Here is a 17,190-nt window from a genome sequence, read left to right as displayed (position 1 = left end):
TGAGAGCCTGAACTGTAGCTCAGCCCTCATGCTAACAGGCTAACTGTGATGCTACACACAAAGATGCTGACCTGTCTTTGCCTTGTATGATGCAATCTTTGCTGAATAGTCTTTACTGTTTCTATTCTATTCCATTCTATTCTATTTCTATGTTATATTTATTATTATTAATATTATCCTTCACATGTCATTGTCTTGTTTTACAAAAATGACTTCTTGTTACGACTTGCCTTCTGTTGATGGATGTCAGTGACGTCTGTATAGGTCACAGTCGGTGGATTCTGTGGCTGTCAGTGGTCTCGTCCTAAATTACTTGTGACTTACCTTGCACCAAATAATCAAAAGTGCTTGATTTTTTTTATTTTCGTCGATTTTGAAAAACAGACCAAGCCTGATAACATAACAGAAATCAAGGCATTTTTCTTGCTTCCACATTTCCAGCTACCAAGAGACAGCATGCCAAAAAAAGAAGGTGTTCAGGGTGAGGGTTGGAGGTACAACAGACAAAATTTTCTCCAGAGCTGTTGATATGAGGTAGAAAAGACACATTATACTTCAAAAACTGAAATTCAAAAAGGGTTTATGTCTTATTTACAGCAAATAAAGAAAAAACAAACAAACAAACAAACAAAAAACTAAAACAAAACAAAACAAAAAAACATCTTGGTTGTCTTAATTTGAGCCACATTCGCCCAAAAAGTCTGGAAAACATCTTTTTTTTTCAAAGATATTAATCTTATAAGATACAATTATTCAATCTTTTAAATAATAAGATATTAAATTTTATTGTACTTTTTGCACTGTACACTTTCTGACCCCTGAATTTCCCCTTAGGGATAAATAAAGGCTTCTCTATTCTATTCTATTCTATTCTATTCTATTCTATTCTATTCTATTCTATTCTATTCTATTCTATTCTATTCTATTCTATTATATGTAAGAAGATAAAAATGACACCTGAATTGTTTGTGAGAAGTAAAATAAATCTGTCTAGTTTTCTTGTATTGAGACATTGATTCTTATTTGAAGAAATGTGACAAGTAAATACAAGCACTCTTGTTTTTCTGCAGAGATTGAATCTCAGTAGCTGTAACAAAATAGAACAAATATGTAAACAAGCAGGAAATATACTGGAATATGAGGGCATAAACACAACATTCCTTATCTCATCTACACTGTCACCTTAATATGACATCAGCCAGTAGGTTTTAAAAATCAAGTGGCACTATTTCACCCAGTCAGACTTTCACATCACACGCAGTATTTCAAAATAACTATCTTGTCTTCATGTTAAGTCTCTGTTTATAATATGACATTAAGACTGTATAATGATTTTGTATAGTGTCTTGAGATAACGTTTTTAATAGATGGTGAATTTGAATAAAGGTTGATTGATTGGTTTGTTTCATGTAAAAAGTCAACAAACTGGAGGCAGCAAACGGTTTTGTTACAGGAGAAAGAAGCGGTTGGGAGACAGTTTCAGTAAACATAGGACAACACTGCTCTCTGCTGGTTGGTTCAAAAAAAAAAAAAAAAAAAACAACATGCTGGAGGAATAAAAAAGAAGAGCCTGCTGTAAACTGTCAGGAAAGAAGTTTGACTGAAATCATTTAAAAGACAATCAAGATGTTTTAGATAATGCAGTTTGTATAGAGGTCTAAATGAAAGTTATAACCTACGACAATACAAACCCTAAAACAAGGCTCAAAACTTTATAAGAAGAAAAAAAAACAAACAAACAAACAAAAAAAAAACTAACAAAACAACACAAACAACACAAACGACCAAAGAAAACAGTCATAGTCACCAACTTGTAGACAAACGTATCCAGTCATGTCAAGTGAGTGGCTGCACTGAAACAAGGCGTGGTGCTGCCCCCTGCAGGAAGTTTGAAGAGCTTCTACAGCTCTTCACTGGAAGTCATAGGGATTGATGAAGTTAACATTGATGTTAAGAAAACCTCCAAGGGATGTTTGTGACTAAAATTGCAAGCTGGCATTATCTTTGGGTTGTGCAGCCATAAATTAATATGAAATATTAAAAAATAATAATAATAAAAAACACTTCAAATAAAGTGAATTTACAAATACTTTATTCCACCAGCAGAAACTGAATGCGCAGGAGGAAAGTGACCCAGAAGGAAAAAATATTTTTTTTTTGTTAATTTATCTATTCATTCATTAGCTACCAGTCATTGTCTGAGTACCTTCAACAACCTTTTAAGACCCAAATAATTTTGTTTTCTGTGACTTTGCAAACACCAACACTACCTAGGAAGAGTGGACAAAGAAAAAAAGTTTGAAAAAAAAGCGAGGTGTTAAAAATTCAGTTTAGATGATTTTCAGTGTGTTCACAATTTGACCATCTCAGATGTTTTTTTTTATATTATTTTAAACAATATTGATAGCGGTAAAAATAGGTTATCTGCCATTACAGCAATATTAATTTGGGATATTGGTATCAGCCAAAATTTTCACATCTGTGCATCCCTAGACTGAACATATTTTTTGTAAAAGATCAATTTTTGAAAGAAAACATAGAAGAGGGCAACGAGCTGATTTGTGGCTGTGACAAATAGTGATGTTGCTCTTTGAGATACTGACACATAAAATGGATATTACTGAGGAGTAACGGTGCCTTAAACCTGTTATAAAAACAACAACAAACAGCTGTTTCAGGGTTTGAAGGTTACTTTGGAGTCTTGTGAAGGTTAAGGGCCAGGGCACCTCAAAGGTCCAGTCAGACAGACGTGCTACAGCAAAGAGCCCAAACTTTTCAGGCCACAAACTTTTAAATATTATTGAGGGAGATCAGAGATGCCCTGCTGTGGAAATACACTAGCAGGATAATCCAAAAACAAACAATGATGAATAAAAGGTTTAGAATGCCCTTAGCTGATCTGTAGAAAATAAGATTAACCATGTGCATGTATTGCTGTGTTTCCTGAACTACTCAGTGGCCTCTGATGCTGTTGTTTCCTGGTTTAGTAACCCTGGGGGTCTTCAACAAATAAATATGGAAAACAGATCAAACTTTCTGTTAACATGGTTTTAGATAAAACTCAACCCTTATTTTCATTTGTTTTTCATTATAAATGATTAAATACGCAGGTGTTTTTACATTTTAGAGTGTTTTACGACCCATCTGGGTCCTGATCTCTGTTTTCAGAACCACTGTCCTACAATGCAAGCACTGGCATCCGCCCACTGGATGCTAATGCTGATGGGCTAGTAAAGGAAGTATAAAAAGCTTGCTGCAGTGAAGTGTGACTTTAACACAGACTCACTTCTTGGACCATAGACCAAATGAATATTGCAGACACTCCTCTGTTTTTAAGATTCAGGGAGGATCATCTGCAGCTGTTGAGAGTTTGAAACCAGTCTGACACAAAGCACATTGACACATCGGTCTGGTTTCTAACTTTAAAACGAATCAACTGATAAACTCAAACTTCCATAAAATATAATCTTCCTCTGTGACAAGAAGGTCTGTATTTGTGGGGCTCCTTATGTTAATGTTTTAGGACACACAGAAAACAAACCCCAGTCTGTTGAGGACAAAAAAAGAACCATCCTCTGTGACTGTACCCTTTGCTGTTTGTTGTGCAGAGAAACATCTGTTTGATGATAACAAACATGCTGAAAGGTGATTCTAGAGTCAAGAAAGACAAACAAATTCAACACTTGGATTCCTATTTATTGAAAATAATCATCCAAAGAGTTTTCAAGTCCCCTGTTTTAAAATGATCTATGAGATCACTTTGTTCAGCTACTGTTAAATACAAGCAAAATAAATAATGAACAGGAAGAAAGTTCAGACTGTTCTCAGTGTTTCTACTTCTCTGATAGAGCTCAGTGCTTTGTATAGTAGTCGTACATGTTAGTAACATATTAAAATGAGGTTAGACAATGAAACTGAGCGTCTATGTCTGATTGAGTCTCAGATTATGGCTGTTTATTCCCTCAGCAGACAGGAATGTGGAGGCAGCCTCTAGCAGCTCCAATAGTCATGTGTTTAGATCCATACTGTAGTTTACAGGCTGTCACTCAGGCAGCCTCAGAATGAACTGTTTCTGCTTCGAAGCCTTACAGGCTCTGCAAACACACTCTCACACACACATCATGCAGAAGTGTACACTCAGAGCATGCATCATGAGTCTCTACACCGCCCTCTGCCTGTCCCGCGGGCTCAGAGGCAGGCCGGTGGGTTTCAGGGAGGAGGGGATGGGCAGCTCGTGCAAACAGTCCGGGAAGCTGGAGGGGCTCAGCTGCTTCAGGACAGTCTGCATGGCGCTGAGGACCAGCGGTGCGGGGCTCCGTCCTGACAGATACTTGTACGTGTCCTCCCCCAGCACCTTGGTCCAGCGCTCCGGCTCCCTGCTCAGGGCTGCCTCCATCTTAAAGCGGACTTTGGGCATGAACATGAGCAGGTTGTCCAGGCACTGCCTCCCGTCCCCGCCGCGCATCGCCTCCGAGTCCCGCAGCTTCTCCAGGATCACATCCAGCGGGGTCAGGCCGTTATGGTCCCGGGTGTGCGGGGACGCTCCGCTCCCGAGCAGCATGACCACCGCCTCGGGCCGCTGGAGCTCACAGGCTAGGTGTAGAGGGGTCCTCCCGTCCTCCACATGGAAACAGCCGGTCTGGTCCGTGAAAGGGGGCGTGCTGGGGACCCGGTGAGCCTCCTGCAGGATGAGGCCGAGGATGTAGCGCCTGTCGTAGCGGACTGCCATCGCGAGATGCGGGGCAGAGGACGGGCAGCAGCAGAAACGCTCCCCGGGCTCCGCTAACGCCTCCTCCGTGTACCGGCTGAGGAGGTACCGGGCATACGGCTGGTGGTCGTGGACTATCGCGTAGAGAAGTGCCTCGGACGGGGTGTAAGTCCTTTGACCGGCGTCTTCCTCTGGATAAAAAGTCTCCATTATCCGTATGTCCTCCAGCAGCCAGACCGGCTTCAAGTCCCGGACCGCCCGGTAGAAAAGCAGCGAGAAGGACTTCCGATGCTTCTCGAGACTCCGAGCCGCCGAGCTGACTGTCAGAGAGGCCATGACGACGACCTGAGTCCAGAACAACCCGCGTCCTCAGGGGGTCTGACAGTCCTTCACCGTCCTGGAGACATGACTGACAGGTTAACGGATGAAAGCAGAATCTGTGAATTCAGTTTTAAACGCCGAATGAACGCCGTGTTTACGGTCTTTGACACATAAACACTGTGACATTCCTGCACTGAGCCTCTGACAGCTGCTGCGGGACTCCTCTCCGCAGTACTGCGACAGTGCGCATGCGCAAAACATGATAACGGCTTAACTGTCAAAGAAACTTTATTGACAACCGAAGTTTGTTTGTCAAACGCTGATTGTTACTGTCACAAAGGAGCATTCCAACCACAACCAAACATTTTAGGTAGATACATTTATAATATAATAGCAATTATTTCAATATAATCTGAAACTTTGAGGAGCTAAACTAAAATTTTAAAGCTAAAACACATGCTTTGCTATTTAAACATGTTTAATCGTGTTCCTTTTTGTAACTGTAAATATTTAAATATTGATTATGATAAAAATGATACTAAGATAGAACCAGCTACTTTTTTCACATTCAATTTCAGCAAATTTGTGACCTGGATAACTTGTACCAAGTAGGTTAAAAGTTTACAACAATGTGTTGATTTGTTAAGGGAAATTCACCTCTCTGAGCTTTTGCATCACAGTGCAGGAAGATGTGCTGATTTAGAGCAATCTGATCTACTGGACAACGCTATAGAGATATCTCTTTATAGAGATTTTAAAAAAAAAACAGTCACCAGAATATTACCTGTAAAACTCGGGATTTCATTGTGGCAGTGTTTGTTCTGTCTGCTTTAGCTCTCCATACAGAATGCTTGTCTTGCAGGAACCAAAGCCCTAAAACAGGGAGAAGTCCTTGTAGTCCTTACTTGATTTGTAGATCCAATAAAAACTACAAACATACTGCAAACAAACAGCCCAAATGCTGAAAATAAAGATTCCTTAAATACAGATTGTACATTTTCATGCTGAGTCTGTAAAAAAAAATATCAATAATAAAATATATATGTTAAAAGAAAACATTTTATTTGCTTTGTTCCTATACTCTCTTCCCCCCCTCAGGTTTCTGTAACCCCCCCACCCCTGTTTGAATCTTTTAGGGAACAATATTATAGTATACTGTTATATTGTTAATTTCATTAACATTGAAGATAGAATGTAACAGCTAAAATATTTAAAAATCTGTAATCTTAAGGGTCATGGCTATCAAAAAGTGACCTGTGGGTTTCCTCTGGAAAACAGTTAAACGGATGTTTGTGTGTCAGTCATTGTGGACTTATGAACTGTAATGATTTCCTGTGTTCTGTTATATATGATTTGTCTTTGTGTTGACTGGACTGAAATGGTGTACTAAAGCTACCTTTACAGCAGGATCAGCTGTTGGTTCATCCATGCTCTGTAAGGATAAGAAGCACTGTGTGGTCATTGGCATGGGTGCATCAAAACTGTAATATAACTGAGGATGTACAAGCAGTGCAAACATCTAAGTGGGTATTTGACATGCTTAACTCTTACTGTTCATATTTTATACTTTCCCAGTATGAAAACCCTCACAATATTTATTTTATACCAAATTTTGAGGGTGTACTTTAACAATCGGCAGCTTAGAAGAAATTTAGAATGCGAGTTTGCCCAATTAGAGGCACAGTAACCTACCTTTTTTAACACCTCTTTGGTCATTTTTATTCTTTAGTTGATGTATCTGTAATGATTTGTACCTATCTGGTTACAATTAGGGTTAACAACAATGTTATTGTGAAAAAAAATCAGACACTCATGGTACAATGTGCTGATCGGGTCTTTTTTTCCCCAACAGAAACTTTACTACTTTGTTCTTGTAAGGGGGTACTAAGCAGAAGAGAAAAACAAAAAACAAACACACACACACACAAAAAAAAAAAAAACACAACAAAAATTCTCAGGGGGTACATCGCTGAAAAAAGTTGGAGAACTGCTGCCCTGTAGCTGTTTGTGTGGGTGGGGACTCAAAGCCTGTCTTATTTCCGGTATGGAACTACTGATTTGCGTCAAAACTCCATTTCAGAAACAGACAGGTAATGAAGTCCAAGCACTGAACACATTAGTTATGAGTTAAAGCTGAAGCTGACAAGATGGATTTATGATTCTTACTAACTGTGGCACTTCTTGGAATGCTAATTTTGACTTGCATCAAGTATATCATGTCAAAACTAAATTACAGTCATAGGGGATAAAAGCAGAGCGTTTCTCAAAATGTCTTTTGCAAAGCAGTTGAATTACAGGCCGCCCTGCCTAAAACCCTCCACTTCCTTCCAATCCATTTGACTCTAGACAGGACTGTGTGTCAAAAAAATGAATATCAAGCTTTGCTGAATAAAACCTACAACATGAGATTGCGACCATGAACTCATGAGTGAAATGTTTACTGAAAGAATAAATTAACTGAGAAGTTGGATTACTTTCTCACAGACTTGAACCATTGTGATAACCTGCTGTGGAAAAGACACACCTGATGTGTGGTTTCACTTTTGCTGAAATGACTCCTGTAAAATGCAGAGAGCAGAGCTCATAAGGGAGTGTAGTGACGCTGTTGTGATTCAGGGTAAAAGTTCAGATCAGTCAGTCATTTATCTGAAAGATTCATAATGTCAGATTAATTGTGTGACCTCTAAGAACTGAAGATACAACTATGTTTAACTGCTACAAAGCATGTGACGCTAAACTTTGATAATTAAAACACAATCTTGTATTTCGGAAGAGTCAGTGGCAGTGAAATGCAGTTTAGTTGTGAATGCAAGAGGACATACATTGTGTGTGTGCAGAAATCAAAGTGAGTTGTACCACAAATATTCAGGAAAGTTCAACTTTTTTTGACCACATCACCTTTTTTAGCACCAACTTCTGATAGGGGAATGGTGCCATCTAGTGGTAGAATCATGGAAGACCTGAGTGTTTCAAAGAGATGTACACATTGTCAATACATGGACAGTAATGTATTAAAAATTATAAAACAAAAAAAGACTTGACACAACAGAAAACAAGTAGAACTCTTTCAGTCTGTTAAACTTTTCAATCAGACATGTAAACAGGCGTCAGTGTTCATCTTAAAACGAGACCATCTCTGCAGAACTGAAGCCTAAGCAGGTGTTTGTCTTATTCTGAGTAAAAAGTTTTTCATTACACTTGATACAAGCAACATTCACCTGAAAAATCCAGTAAAATGTTTTGTTTTAAGAAAGTAAAGACAAAAATTATTTCTGAATTGCTTCTAAAGAAAATGAACAACTTTCATTGGGAGAAAAAAAAGTACTTGTTTCAAGTTTCTGTGTCCCTGAGGCTCACTGATAAAAAGTACACTCCCTTGTTTGCCCCATCCCTCTCTATCAGGAACTCTGTACAGATAAACAGAACAGTTCAGACCTTTTTTTTTTTTTTTTAAAGCTAGTCCTTACAGTAAGTGTTTACTATAACATGCAGGTTTAATGTTGAATGTTTAAATCAAACAAAGACATAATGAAGCAAATTCTGGTACTTCAAACCCAGTCGGTATCTGCATCTTTAGAATTCAGAGACAGATAGAGCATTCTTTGTTTCAGCACAGCCTGCATAGATGAAAACAGGTGTGAGTGTGTTTTTATCTATCCCTTCCTCCATCCACCATAGCACTGACTTTGTTTAATAACTCCTAAACAATAGACTTCTTTGAGCCTAATAGTGTGAGGAATGTATGCGTCAGTGCCTGGTGCTACAGTACACACACACACACACACACACACACACACACACACACACACACACACACACACACAAATAAATAAATTAAAAAAAAAAAAAAAAAAAAAAAAAAAAAAAACAATAATAATAATAATAAAATATAATATATATATATATATAGGCTTTCGCGGTATTTTTTACTACTTTTCTCCTGTGTTTGTCTGGAGATCCTACATGTAACCATGGCTGCATTGTTTACATGTGAAATTAGCTGTTAGCAGCCTGTAGCATGTCAATGCTAACTGGTGTAGGGCTTGATGATTTCCCTCGAGCTGAGGAGGAGGAGGTGAGGACGACGTGCTGGTTCTCGGATGTGAGCTGGGAGGTGATGACGTGGACCTGTCCTTCCATCCATCGTTGTTGGGAACGTGGGATCTCGCTCCGGGGGATGGATGAGCTAGCTGTGCTAACCCAGCAGCATCGTGCTGTTCACGGACGTGGCTGACGGAGCTGACATCGGACGCCGCGACACATCAGAGGAGCTTCGCCTGCTGTGAGCAGACAGGATCCAGGAGACAGAGACTGAACAGACTGCTGGGGAGGCTCAGTCCTGGACCCTGTGGAGGTGGAGACTGGCTGGGCTGGAGAGTGGTAGACGAGTGGTGGACGGGATGTCGTCATCTAATTTCTTATGGACATTTTTGCACTTTCTATACTCTTTCTTACTTTTGTTTTCTTAAATGCTGCGGTGACTCCTGAATTTCCCCTCGGGATAAATAAAGTATTCTCTATTTCTCTATTTCTATTTCTATAAAGACAGAGACAGAGAGAGAGAGAGAGAGAGAGAGAGAGAGAGAGAGAGAGAGAGGTGCCACTTTATTAGGTAAACCTCACTAGTACCGGGTTGGACCCCTTTTAGCTTCAGAACTGCCTTGATCCTTGGTGGCATAGATTCATCAAGGTTCATTCCTCAGAGAGTTTGGTCCATATTGACATGACAGAATCACACAGTTGCTGCAGATTTGTCGGCTAAACATCCATGATGAGAAGGATGGATCCATGCTTTCATGTTGTTGACGCCAAATTCTGACCCTACCATCTGAATGTGGAGCAGAAATCCAGACTCATCAGACCAGGCAACGTTTTTCCAATCTTCTATTGTCCAGTTTTGGTGTTGCTGTGTGAATTGTAGCCTCAGTTTCCTGCTCTTAGCTGACAGGAGGGTCACCCGGTGTGGTCTTCTGCTGCTGTAGCCCATCTGCCTCAAGGTTGGACGTGTTGAGTGTTCAGAGATGTTCTTCTGCAGACCTTGGTTGTAACCAGTGGTTATTTGAGTTACTGTTGCCTTTCTATTAGCTCCAACCAGTCTGTCCATTCTCCTCTGACCTCTGGTATCAACAAGACATTTTGACCCACAGAACTGCTGCTCACTGGATATTTTCTCTATTTGGGACCATTCTCTGTAAACCCTAGAGATGGTTGTAGGTTAAATTCCCAGTAGATCAACAGTTTCTGAAATACTCAGACCAGCCCGTCTGGCACCAACAACCATGTCACGTTGGCAGAGCAGCAATTGAGGTGGAGCTTCCTCTGTTATAAGGAGCTAGAAGTGAGCACATACTTCAGTTAAACAGTATGGCTGTTACGATCGTCATGAACTACCGGTTGTGCTTGTGCTGCTCAATCTGCTGACTGTCTTTCAACAAAATGAGCATCTGTTGCTCCACTTCTGTTCTTAGCATTCACCAATACACCAGATGATCGGCCCATTTCTACTTCAGTGGAGATCTACCAAAAGCGGCTTTTGGACAAGACAGCTATAGCGCCACCTACAGGCCTGGCATGCTTACTACAGCGTTTTCAGTCCCTCAGTGTTTCTGTGTAAACACAGATTTTTTTTTTCATGTTGTCATGTAAACAGGGCCTGAGAGCGCTGCTGTGTTGCTGAATGTGTTTATTTCTGACTGAAAGATAACATCTTCGGCCTCTATGTATCAATTGATGTGTGTTAAAAGAAATATCATGAGTGACTCTATGCTGTACCTACACAGAGCCCCTAGAGGCTGCGGAGCCCCTGTTAAAGACTGCTGGTTTAAAGAGTGACCCTGTAAACTGGAGACCTTCAGCTGAAGGTGTCAGTGGATATCCAGTTTACAACAGCTGTTCAAACACAGGAGAAGTCCTCCAGAATGCATCCTAGTTTAATCTTTTTTTCTTAATTTACATGTCAAAATACCCTCAGATAAGAATTTAACAATAATGTAAAGCTGTTTGATACAGCTTTATTTGCTCTTTCTGTCTTTCCTTCTAAAGATCACCCGATTACCTATAAGATATAATCCCCATCTCATGAGATGATAAATCATCGGCATGAGGAATTTTTGCGACAGCTTTTTCCTTGTCCACATGAAATGTGTGGTGTAGCCTGCTGCTACACAGAGTTCTCTGAGCATGATGACTGATGGGACTGTGCTTTGTAACCTCTGTAGTTTTCCACAGTGTGGCAGTGTTGATCCATTGAATGCTGAAGTGTAAGTGTCCTCTAAATAGGAGCAGACACAATGTCAAATGTGCAGAGCTGAGGCAGAGTCGAACAATGTAAGAGCTCCATCATGCAGCTGCAGGTTAAATATAGCTCCTCTGCATGTGTCTGGTCTTACAGTCAACACATGATGATAAAGATGGAGGATCCGTTACAGAGAAATACAGCAGATGGATGGGAACTGTGGAAAAGACTTTAAATGTGACCTTATTTTCTTTTTCCACTTCAGCTCTGAGGCACTCAGACTTCCATTTAGTCCTGGAGCAGAGCCAGTTCAGCTTGTATATCTCAGAACGATGTGCAGAGCCTCAGCGGACCTACAGTCACTTATCAGAAACAGTTACAGGGCCGAGCTGTGACAAGCTCCAGCAGAGCCCCGGATATCTTCCGGGAGAAAAACCTGAGTGGCTTTCAGACAGCAGGGAAATAACAAAACACTCAAAGTCCAATCAGAAAGTCTGAGTCAAATGTTGATAAAAATGACCCCATTTCCTACTGCTGTTACAGTTTCTTACACCCTCTAACAAGTGAAGCCTGAAGGAGACTGAGGAGAATGATTTATTCACCAGCTGCAATTCAAAGCAGGATAAAAATCCTGTTTATCCATGAATGCTGACACGGTATCTAAGAGAGAAATGTGATACATGTTTGTCACAATGGTTTTAACTTTTACTGTCTTTACTTGAGCTCAGAGGCAAATTTAAAAATATTCTTTGATTATGTCTAATATGACAATTTCTACCATAAATAAGACAAATGCTTCAGTAGATTCCAGTTTTTCAGTGCATTCATAACAATTCTAATTCTAACCACGAAAGTGGACTCATATAACACAGATCGCAAGTCAGAGACCGTGTTATGGAAACAAGTCTGAACGAAATGAAGAGTGAGGTTACGTTAGCTCTGATGAGCACCGATTGGACATAACCAGGATTTACTAATATTACAAATGCATCTCAGAGCACTGGGCTGTGAGGAACACTAAATAGATAGTCTGCTCACCATCTGCACTCTACACTACAAATTGAGTTTAGAAAGTTTGACTGTTGTCACATTTCCAAAAATAACACTACATAACACCAAATAAATACATTACCTTGTCGCTTTGCATCCTGGAAAAAGTTATCTTGAACAAATAAAAGTGGAGTTAAAAAGAAGATCTGTTCTCCAAAATGGTTCACGACAGTGGGTGATAGCGCTCATGGGAAATTGAGTCTTTATCCTGGAAAAACATGTGATAGAAGTTATTTTGTGATTTTGTGGTGCACAGTTTACCTTTGTTTCATCATCAATAATAATATTAATAATAATAATGATAATATTAATGAAGCTCAGTTTACAATGCTAAAGATGTGTGGCTAACTTATGCTAAAATCTATTGACAGAGCCGACCCGTTCCAACCAGCAGCGTTCAGTTATTAGCCAGTATAGGCACAGACTAACCAGAGTTATTCAGCTGACATCTCCCACTGTGATAAACAAAGTTATTACCTGTTCAACAGAAACCAGCTCTCTCGGAGTCAGTCTTCAGTCCCAAACCCCTCTGCAGCTTTTTCCACCAGTCGTACATTTCTCCAATATTCAGTCTCTGTTGGCACCTGTATCGCTCATAATTCTTCCTTGCTTCAGCCTTTTCCTCAAAACTTTTTCGTTTTCTTCCCTTTGCTGAGGAGGGTAACAGTAACAGCTTCCTGGTTTCAATTCGCTTCAGTAGCTGAGCAGCTAGCTGACGTGAGAGGGGTAGTGGGGAAGGACGAGGCGGGACCATGGGCGGGACAGGGGAGCAGGGGGTTGGATGGACTCACGCACAAACCAGAAATGAGGGGAACGGCAGTTCAGATTGGTCAATTATTATGCTGTTTTGCAGCTGATTAATTGAATGGATTTTTTTGTTCTTTTTGGTTTTTGTATTGCGTACATTGGACCATCGAACCATAACGGCCTCATAAACTGTGTTACAGATAATTACCAAGCTTTCAAATCGTAGACCTTAGCTTTAAACTGAACCAGTCTTTCTTTTGTAACTTGGATCAGAGTTTTTTGCTTCTTTTCCTTCTGTCCTCCTGAAATCTGTGACGCAGCAGCTGAGTCTCGGTTCTTTTCGTCGGCAGCTCTTTCTTTCTGTTGAATCTCTTCCTGGTCTGAACAGCAGATCTGTGAAGGTTTCAAACTTCTGTGTGACTGATCAGATTATCTCGACTATTAAGATTCCTTTGATTAGAGCTGCAGCGTCTGATCACCTCTGGCTGAGCTTTTGATTGAATTTGTGTTTGCTGGGTGGTCAGCAGCGTGTTACAGTGTGACCGCGTCGCTTTTATCCGCAGTAATTACACTCTTCTGCTCTGACCAATTGAATTAAATGTGAGAATGAGCCGGCTCAAAGAGCACTTTGGCGCGCTTTGAAATACAGAGTGAGCTCTGCAGATCTGTGAGGGCCGCTGATTTTCATGCAAAGCATTCCTTTAATTCTGCAGATGATTAATGTCGCGTCTGCTGGCTGCAGTCATTGCTGTATGTGTGTGTGTGTGTCTGTGGAGGTCTGTCTGTAGAAACTGGTATGAGAGCAGTGTCTGTGATGACACAGGTAAGCTGCTGCTAAAGCACAGCGGGTCACAAAGATCCGTGTTCCTGGGGGGGCAGAGCTCAGGGACTGATGATCTCCTCATCTGGACAAGAAACAGCATTCCCTGGTCAACAACTTTGGCTATGTTAACGAGTTTGGGGTCTTTTAATTGGTGCATCTGCCTCAGATGGTCCCATCTCCCAAGTGGGAAAATCTTCCAGCCTTTATTATTCATTTACAGAGGATGATGGATGATGCAAAGGAGAAATAACTTCATTAGAGGTGGTAACAGGTGCTCTCTGAAACCAGGGTTTGTTAGCCTCCACCCCACACTCACCGCATCCACTAGGGGTGACTAAATCTTCAGGAGTGATCATTTGTAAAACAGTGAAATATTGGTCTATGTTTTGTCAGAGTCGAGGAAGACCTTGACAGAAAGAGGAAGGTATGGTGGCACATCACTTCCAAAATCCACTACCAAAAACATCTACCTACTGTTTTGGGTTAGATAAAGTTTTACGAAAACCCATAAACCCAGCAAGCTAATCCTAGCATGTCCAGTGTAGGAAGAAGGACAGAACAATTTTAGGGATAGTTTCATGAATGAGAGATACATAGCCAGGATAAGCTCACCTGGGCTTTTGAGTCCTGTGACAGACTGACTGGCAGCGTTGAGGGAAGCAGCCAGCCCCAGTGTTGTCGTCACAGTTCAGATTTTATTAAAAGAGGTTGAGTCTTAATGGAAAAGTATAAAGTGGTTTCGAACCAACAGTCCAAAGTGTTGTCTTCTGAGTCTGCTGAGTCTCTGCATTCTAGCTTGTCCAGTGCATCAATTCCTCCCTTTTTTCACAGCTGAAGCCATTTCTCTAGATTACGATGATGTCTCAAAGAGAACCGAGCTCCCGATCCAGGAATGATGCATTAAAAGACTCAAGGCAACACAGTGACTCTTCCACATCACTTGTCCAAACAGAATACGAAATAAAAACATGAAAATGAAGAAACACTAAGAGAAACTCTTGAGTCTTCTATCATCCCTAACAGTACACTGATGCAGAGGAGCAGTGGGAGGCGAGAATTCAATGACTCCCAGACATCCCAGAGAGCGTCCAAACTGTTAAAGCTTTTAACGGACAAAGTGGCTCCCCAGATTGTCCAGCTGGTTCATTGTGGGACTGATACACAACGACCAGCAGCAACAGTCCCACATAGACCTGCAGGTCAGATCAAGTCTATGTCCTTATCGTCATGAACATAGTCTACCATGGGCATGCAGAATTGTAATGGTTACAAGGGGCAGCTCACTGGATTTTGCTGCCCTCAGATAACCACCATGGACCATATAATACATGGACATAGTGTCTGTGATGTCATCCATCTGTTCCTGAACAGGGGTAATTATGACAATCATCAGCAGCGGACATATTGGAAATGCTGACTCAAGAAGTGGGCTTTAATCTTACTCGAGGCTGTATCATGCTTTCCAAACAAACATGACGCACAGCCAATTCCTCTTTTCTGCCACAATTTCACGCCAGGAACTATTCATTACTCAGTAGACATGGTAATCTCTGTGTGATGGATCATATATATATATATTTATATCACACTCAGAGCTCCGAGGTGCAGACTCTGAACTTTCCTTGCAGAAAGACCGGCATGAGGGGGTGAGGCGGCTAAAATGGCGATATTTGTCTGCAAGAAGCTGCGCGGACCTTGCAGACAAGTCAAGAATAAACCAATCTTTAATGAAAGCTGTAGGGTGCCAATCTGTTAATCAGTTCAACTGTGCCTCTCATAGAACAAACCCATGGTCTTAATATCTTCTAAACCACTGAGTTAGAAAAAATTAACTCAAAACCATAAACTCTACAAAATCCAAAACCAAACACACAAGAGACCTTATACTAGAAAGACCAGAAGCACGCTAACAGGATACACAAGCAGGGCGACAGCAGACAATGAACTGATAAGGAACTCAGAAACACAGAGACTAAGGCCATGTCCACACGCAGCCGGGTATTTTCAAAAAAGAGTATTCCCCCTCGTTTGTTTTTAAATATACTTTCGTCCACACGCAGCGGGTAAATCCGCCAGTGAGAGCAGCTCAACGTAAAATCTGTGCCAGCCAATCGGGATGGGCCTCTGTCATTCAGCTGTGACGTAGAAGAACTGTAAACTCTGCTTCCCAGGGTCCACACCCTGGGAAACCATGAAACATGAGTTGTCCAAAATCTTCACTTTGGCCGGAGATTTCAGAAAAAAAATGTTTTTAGTGACGTAAAGCTGTGGTTTCGTACAGATGACAGGCATAAACGTATTAAAAAATGCCCGGCTACCTGTGGACGTGGCCTAAATAGAAAGGAGAGCAATCAAGCACAGGTGTGAAACAAGGCACAGGTGAAACACATGAGGAGCAATCAAACAGGAGGGAAACACAAAGAGAACCAAACCAAATACAGGGAAACTCAAGACGGAGACTGAATACATCTAAAACACAGAAGCACTAACAATTATCACAAAAAGACATATGCATGACAAGAACAACAAGGAACATAAACTAAAGACAAAAGCAGGAAACACAGAATTCACAACTAGAACAACTGAGGTAAACACAAGAAACACATGGTAAGAATCACAAAGAACCAAAAAACTCAAGACATACAAGAGAATCCAGAACCCAGAATACACAAACACAACTGAAAACTCACACCATCACACTTCTTTTAGAATTTTGAAGCTGTTCTTACAACCTGCTGATGATCCACTAGTAAGTGTTCTTGAAGTTTTTCCCGTGGACTGAAGATTTTGTTAAGAAGTATAAGAGTTATATTTTTAGATGATATCCTTTAGATCTGAACAGTGGGAATCAAAGTCTGTCTCACACCCAGCAGTGGACAGAGCCACTTATCAGCTCAGTGAATTAAATTATGACTTAGACCAACCATCACTCACAACTACAGCACCAGGAGGATGAGAAATGGAGAGACACAATGATCGTCCAGGAAAATGTGACCAGAGAAAGTAAAGTTATTCAACGACTGACACAGAGCCATGATTTTAATTTTTCAGTGTTTTTTTTTTTTTTTTTTAACAAAAGAAAAGTGGTTTGCACTGCAGCCTCACAGCAAGAAGGTCGACAGTTAGATTCCCAGCCTGGCTGGTGGGCCTTTCTGTGTGGAGTTTGCATGTCATGTTTACACGACAACTGTTTTGGAGTGAAACACAAAAGTTTTGTTGCGTTTCAGCCTTGTATTTACATGAAAGTGGTGTTTCAGCCGACCTAGCAAACTTTTGAAAACGGCCTTCAGAGTGGGATTTTTCTGA

General features: G+C 40.8%; 1 protein-coding gene across 1 annotated transcript; it reads right to left on the bottom strand.

Moving 5' to 3' along the window:
- Positions 1 to 3,695: 3,695 nt before the first annotated feature.
- LOC141801915 (ankyrin repeat domain-containing protein 9) lies at positions 3,696 to 5,278 on the bottom strand. The gene has a single exon (XM_074685245.1). It carries the CDS (start codon positions 5,042 to 5,044, stop codon positions 4,160 to 4,162), a length of 885 nt encoding a protein of 294 aa, XP_074541346.1. The 5' UTR covers positions 5,045 to 5,278; the 3' UTR covers positions 3,696 to 4,159.
- Between the last annotated feature and the right edge of the window lie 11,912 nt (positions 5,279 to 17,190).

The sequence above is a fragment of the Halichoeres trimaculatus genome, unplaced genomic scaffold (assembly GCF_033239565.1).
Source record: "Halichoeres trimaculatus isolate MK-OKI-2021-1 unplaced genomic scaffold, fHalTri1.1 fHalTri1_scaffold_13, whole genome shotgun sequence".
NCBI lineage: Eukaryota > Metazoa > Chordata > Actinopteri > Labriformes > Labridae > Halichoeres > Halichoeres trimaculatus.
This window is presented reverse-complemented; position numbering and strand designations above follow the sequence as displayed.

Coding starts and splice junctions, on each gene's coding strand:
- LOC141801915 (XM_074685245.1), bottom strand. CDS start 5,044: ATGGCCTCTCTGACAGTCAGCTCGGCGGCTCGGAGTCTCGAGAAGCAT.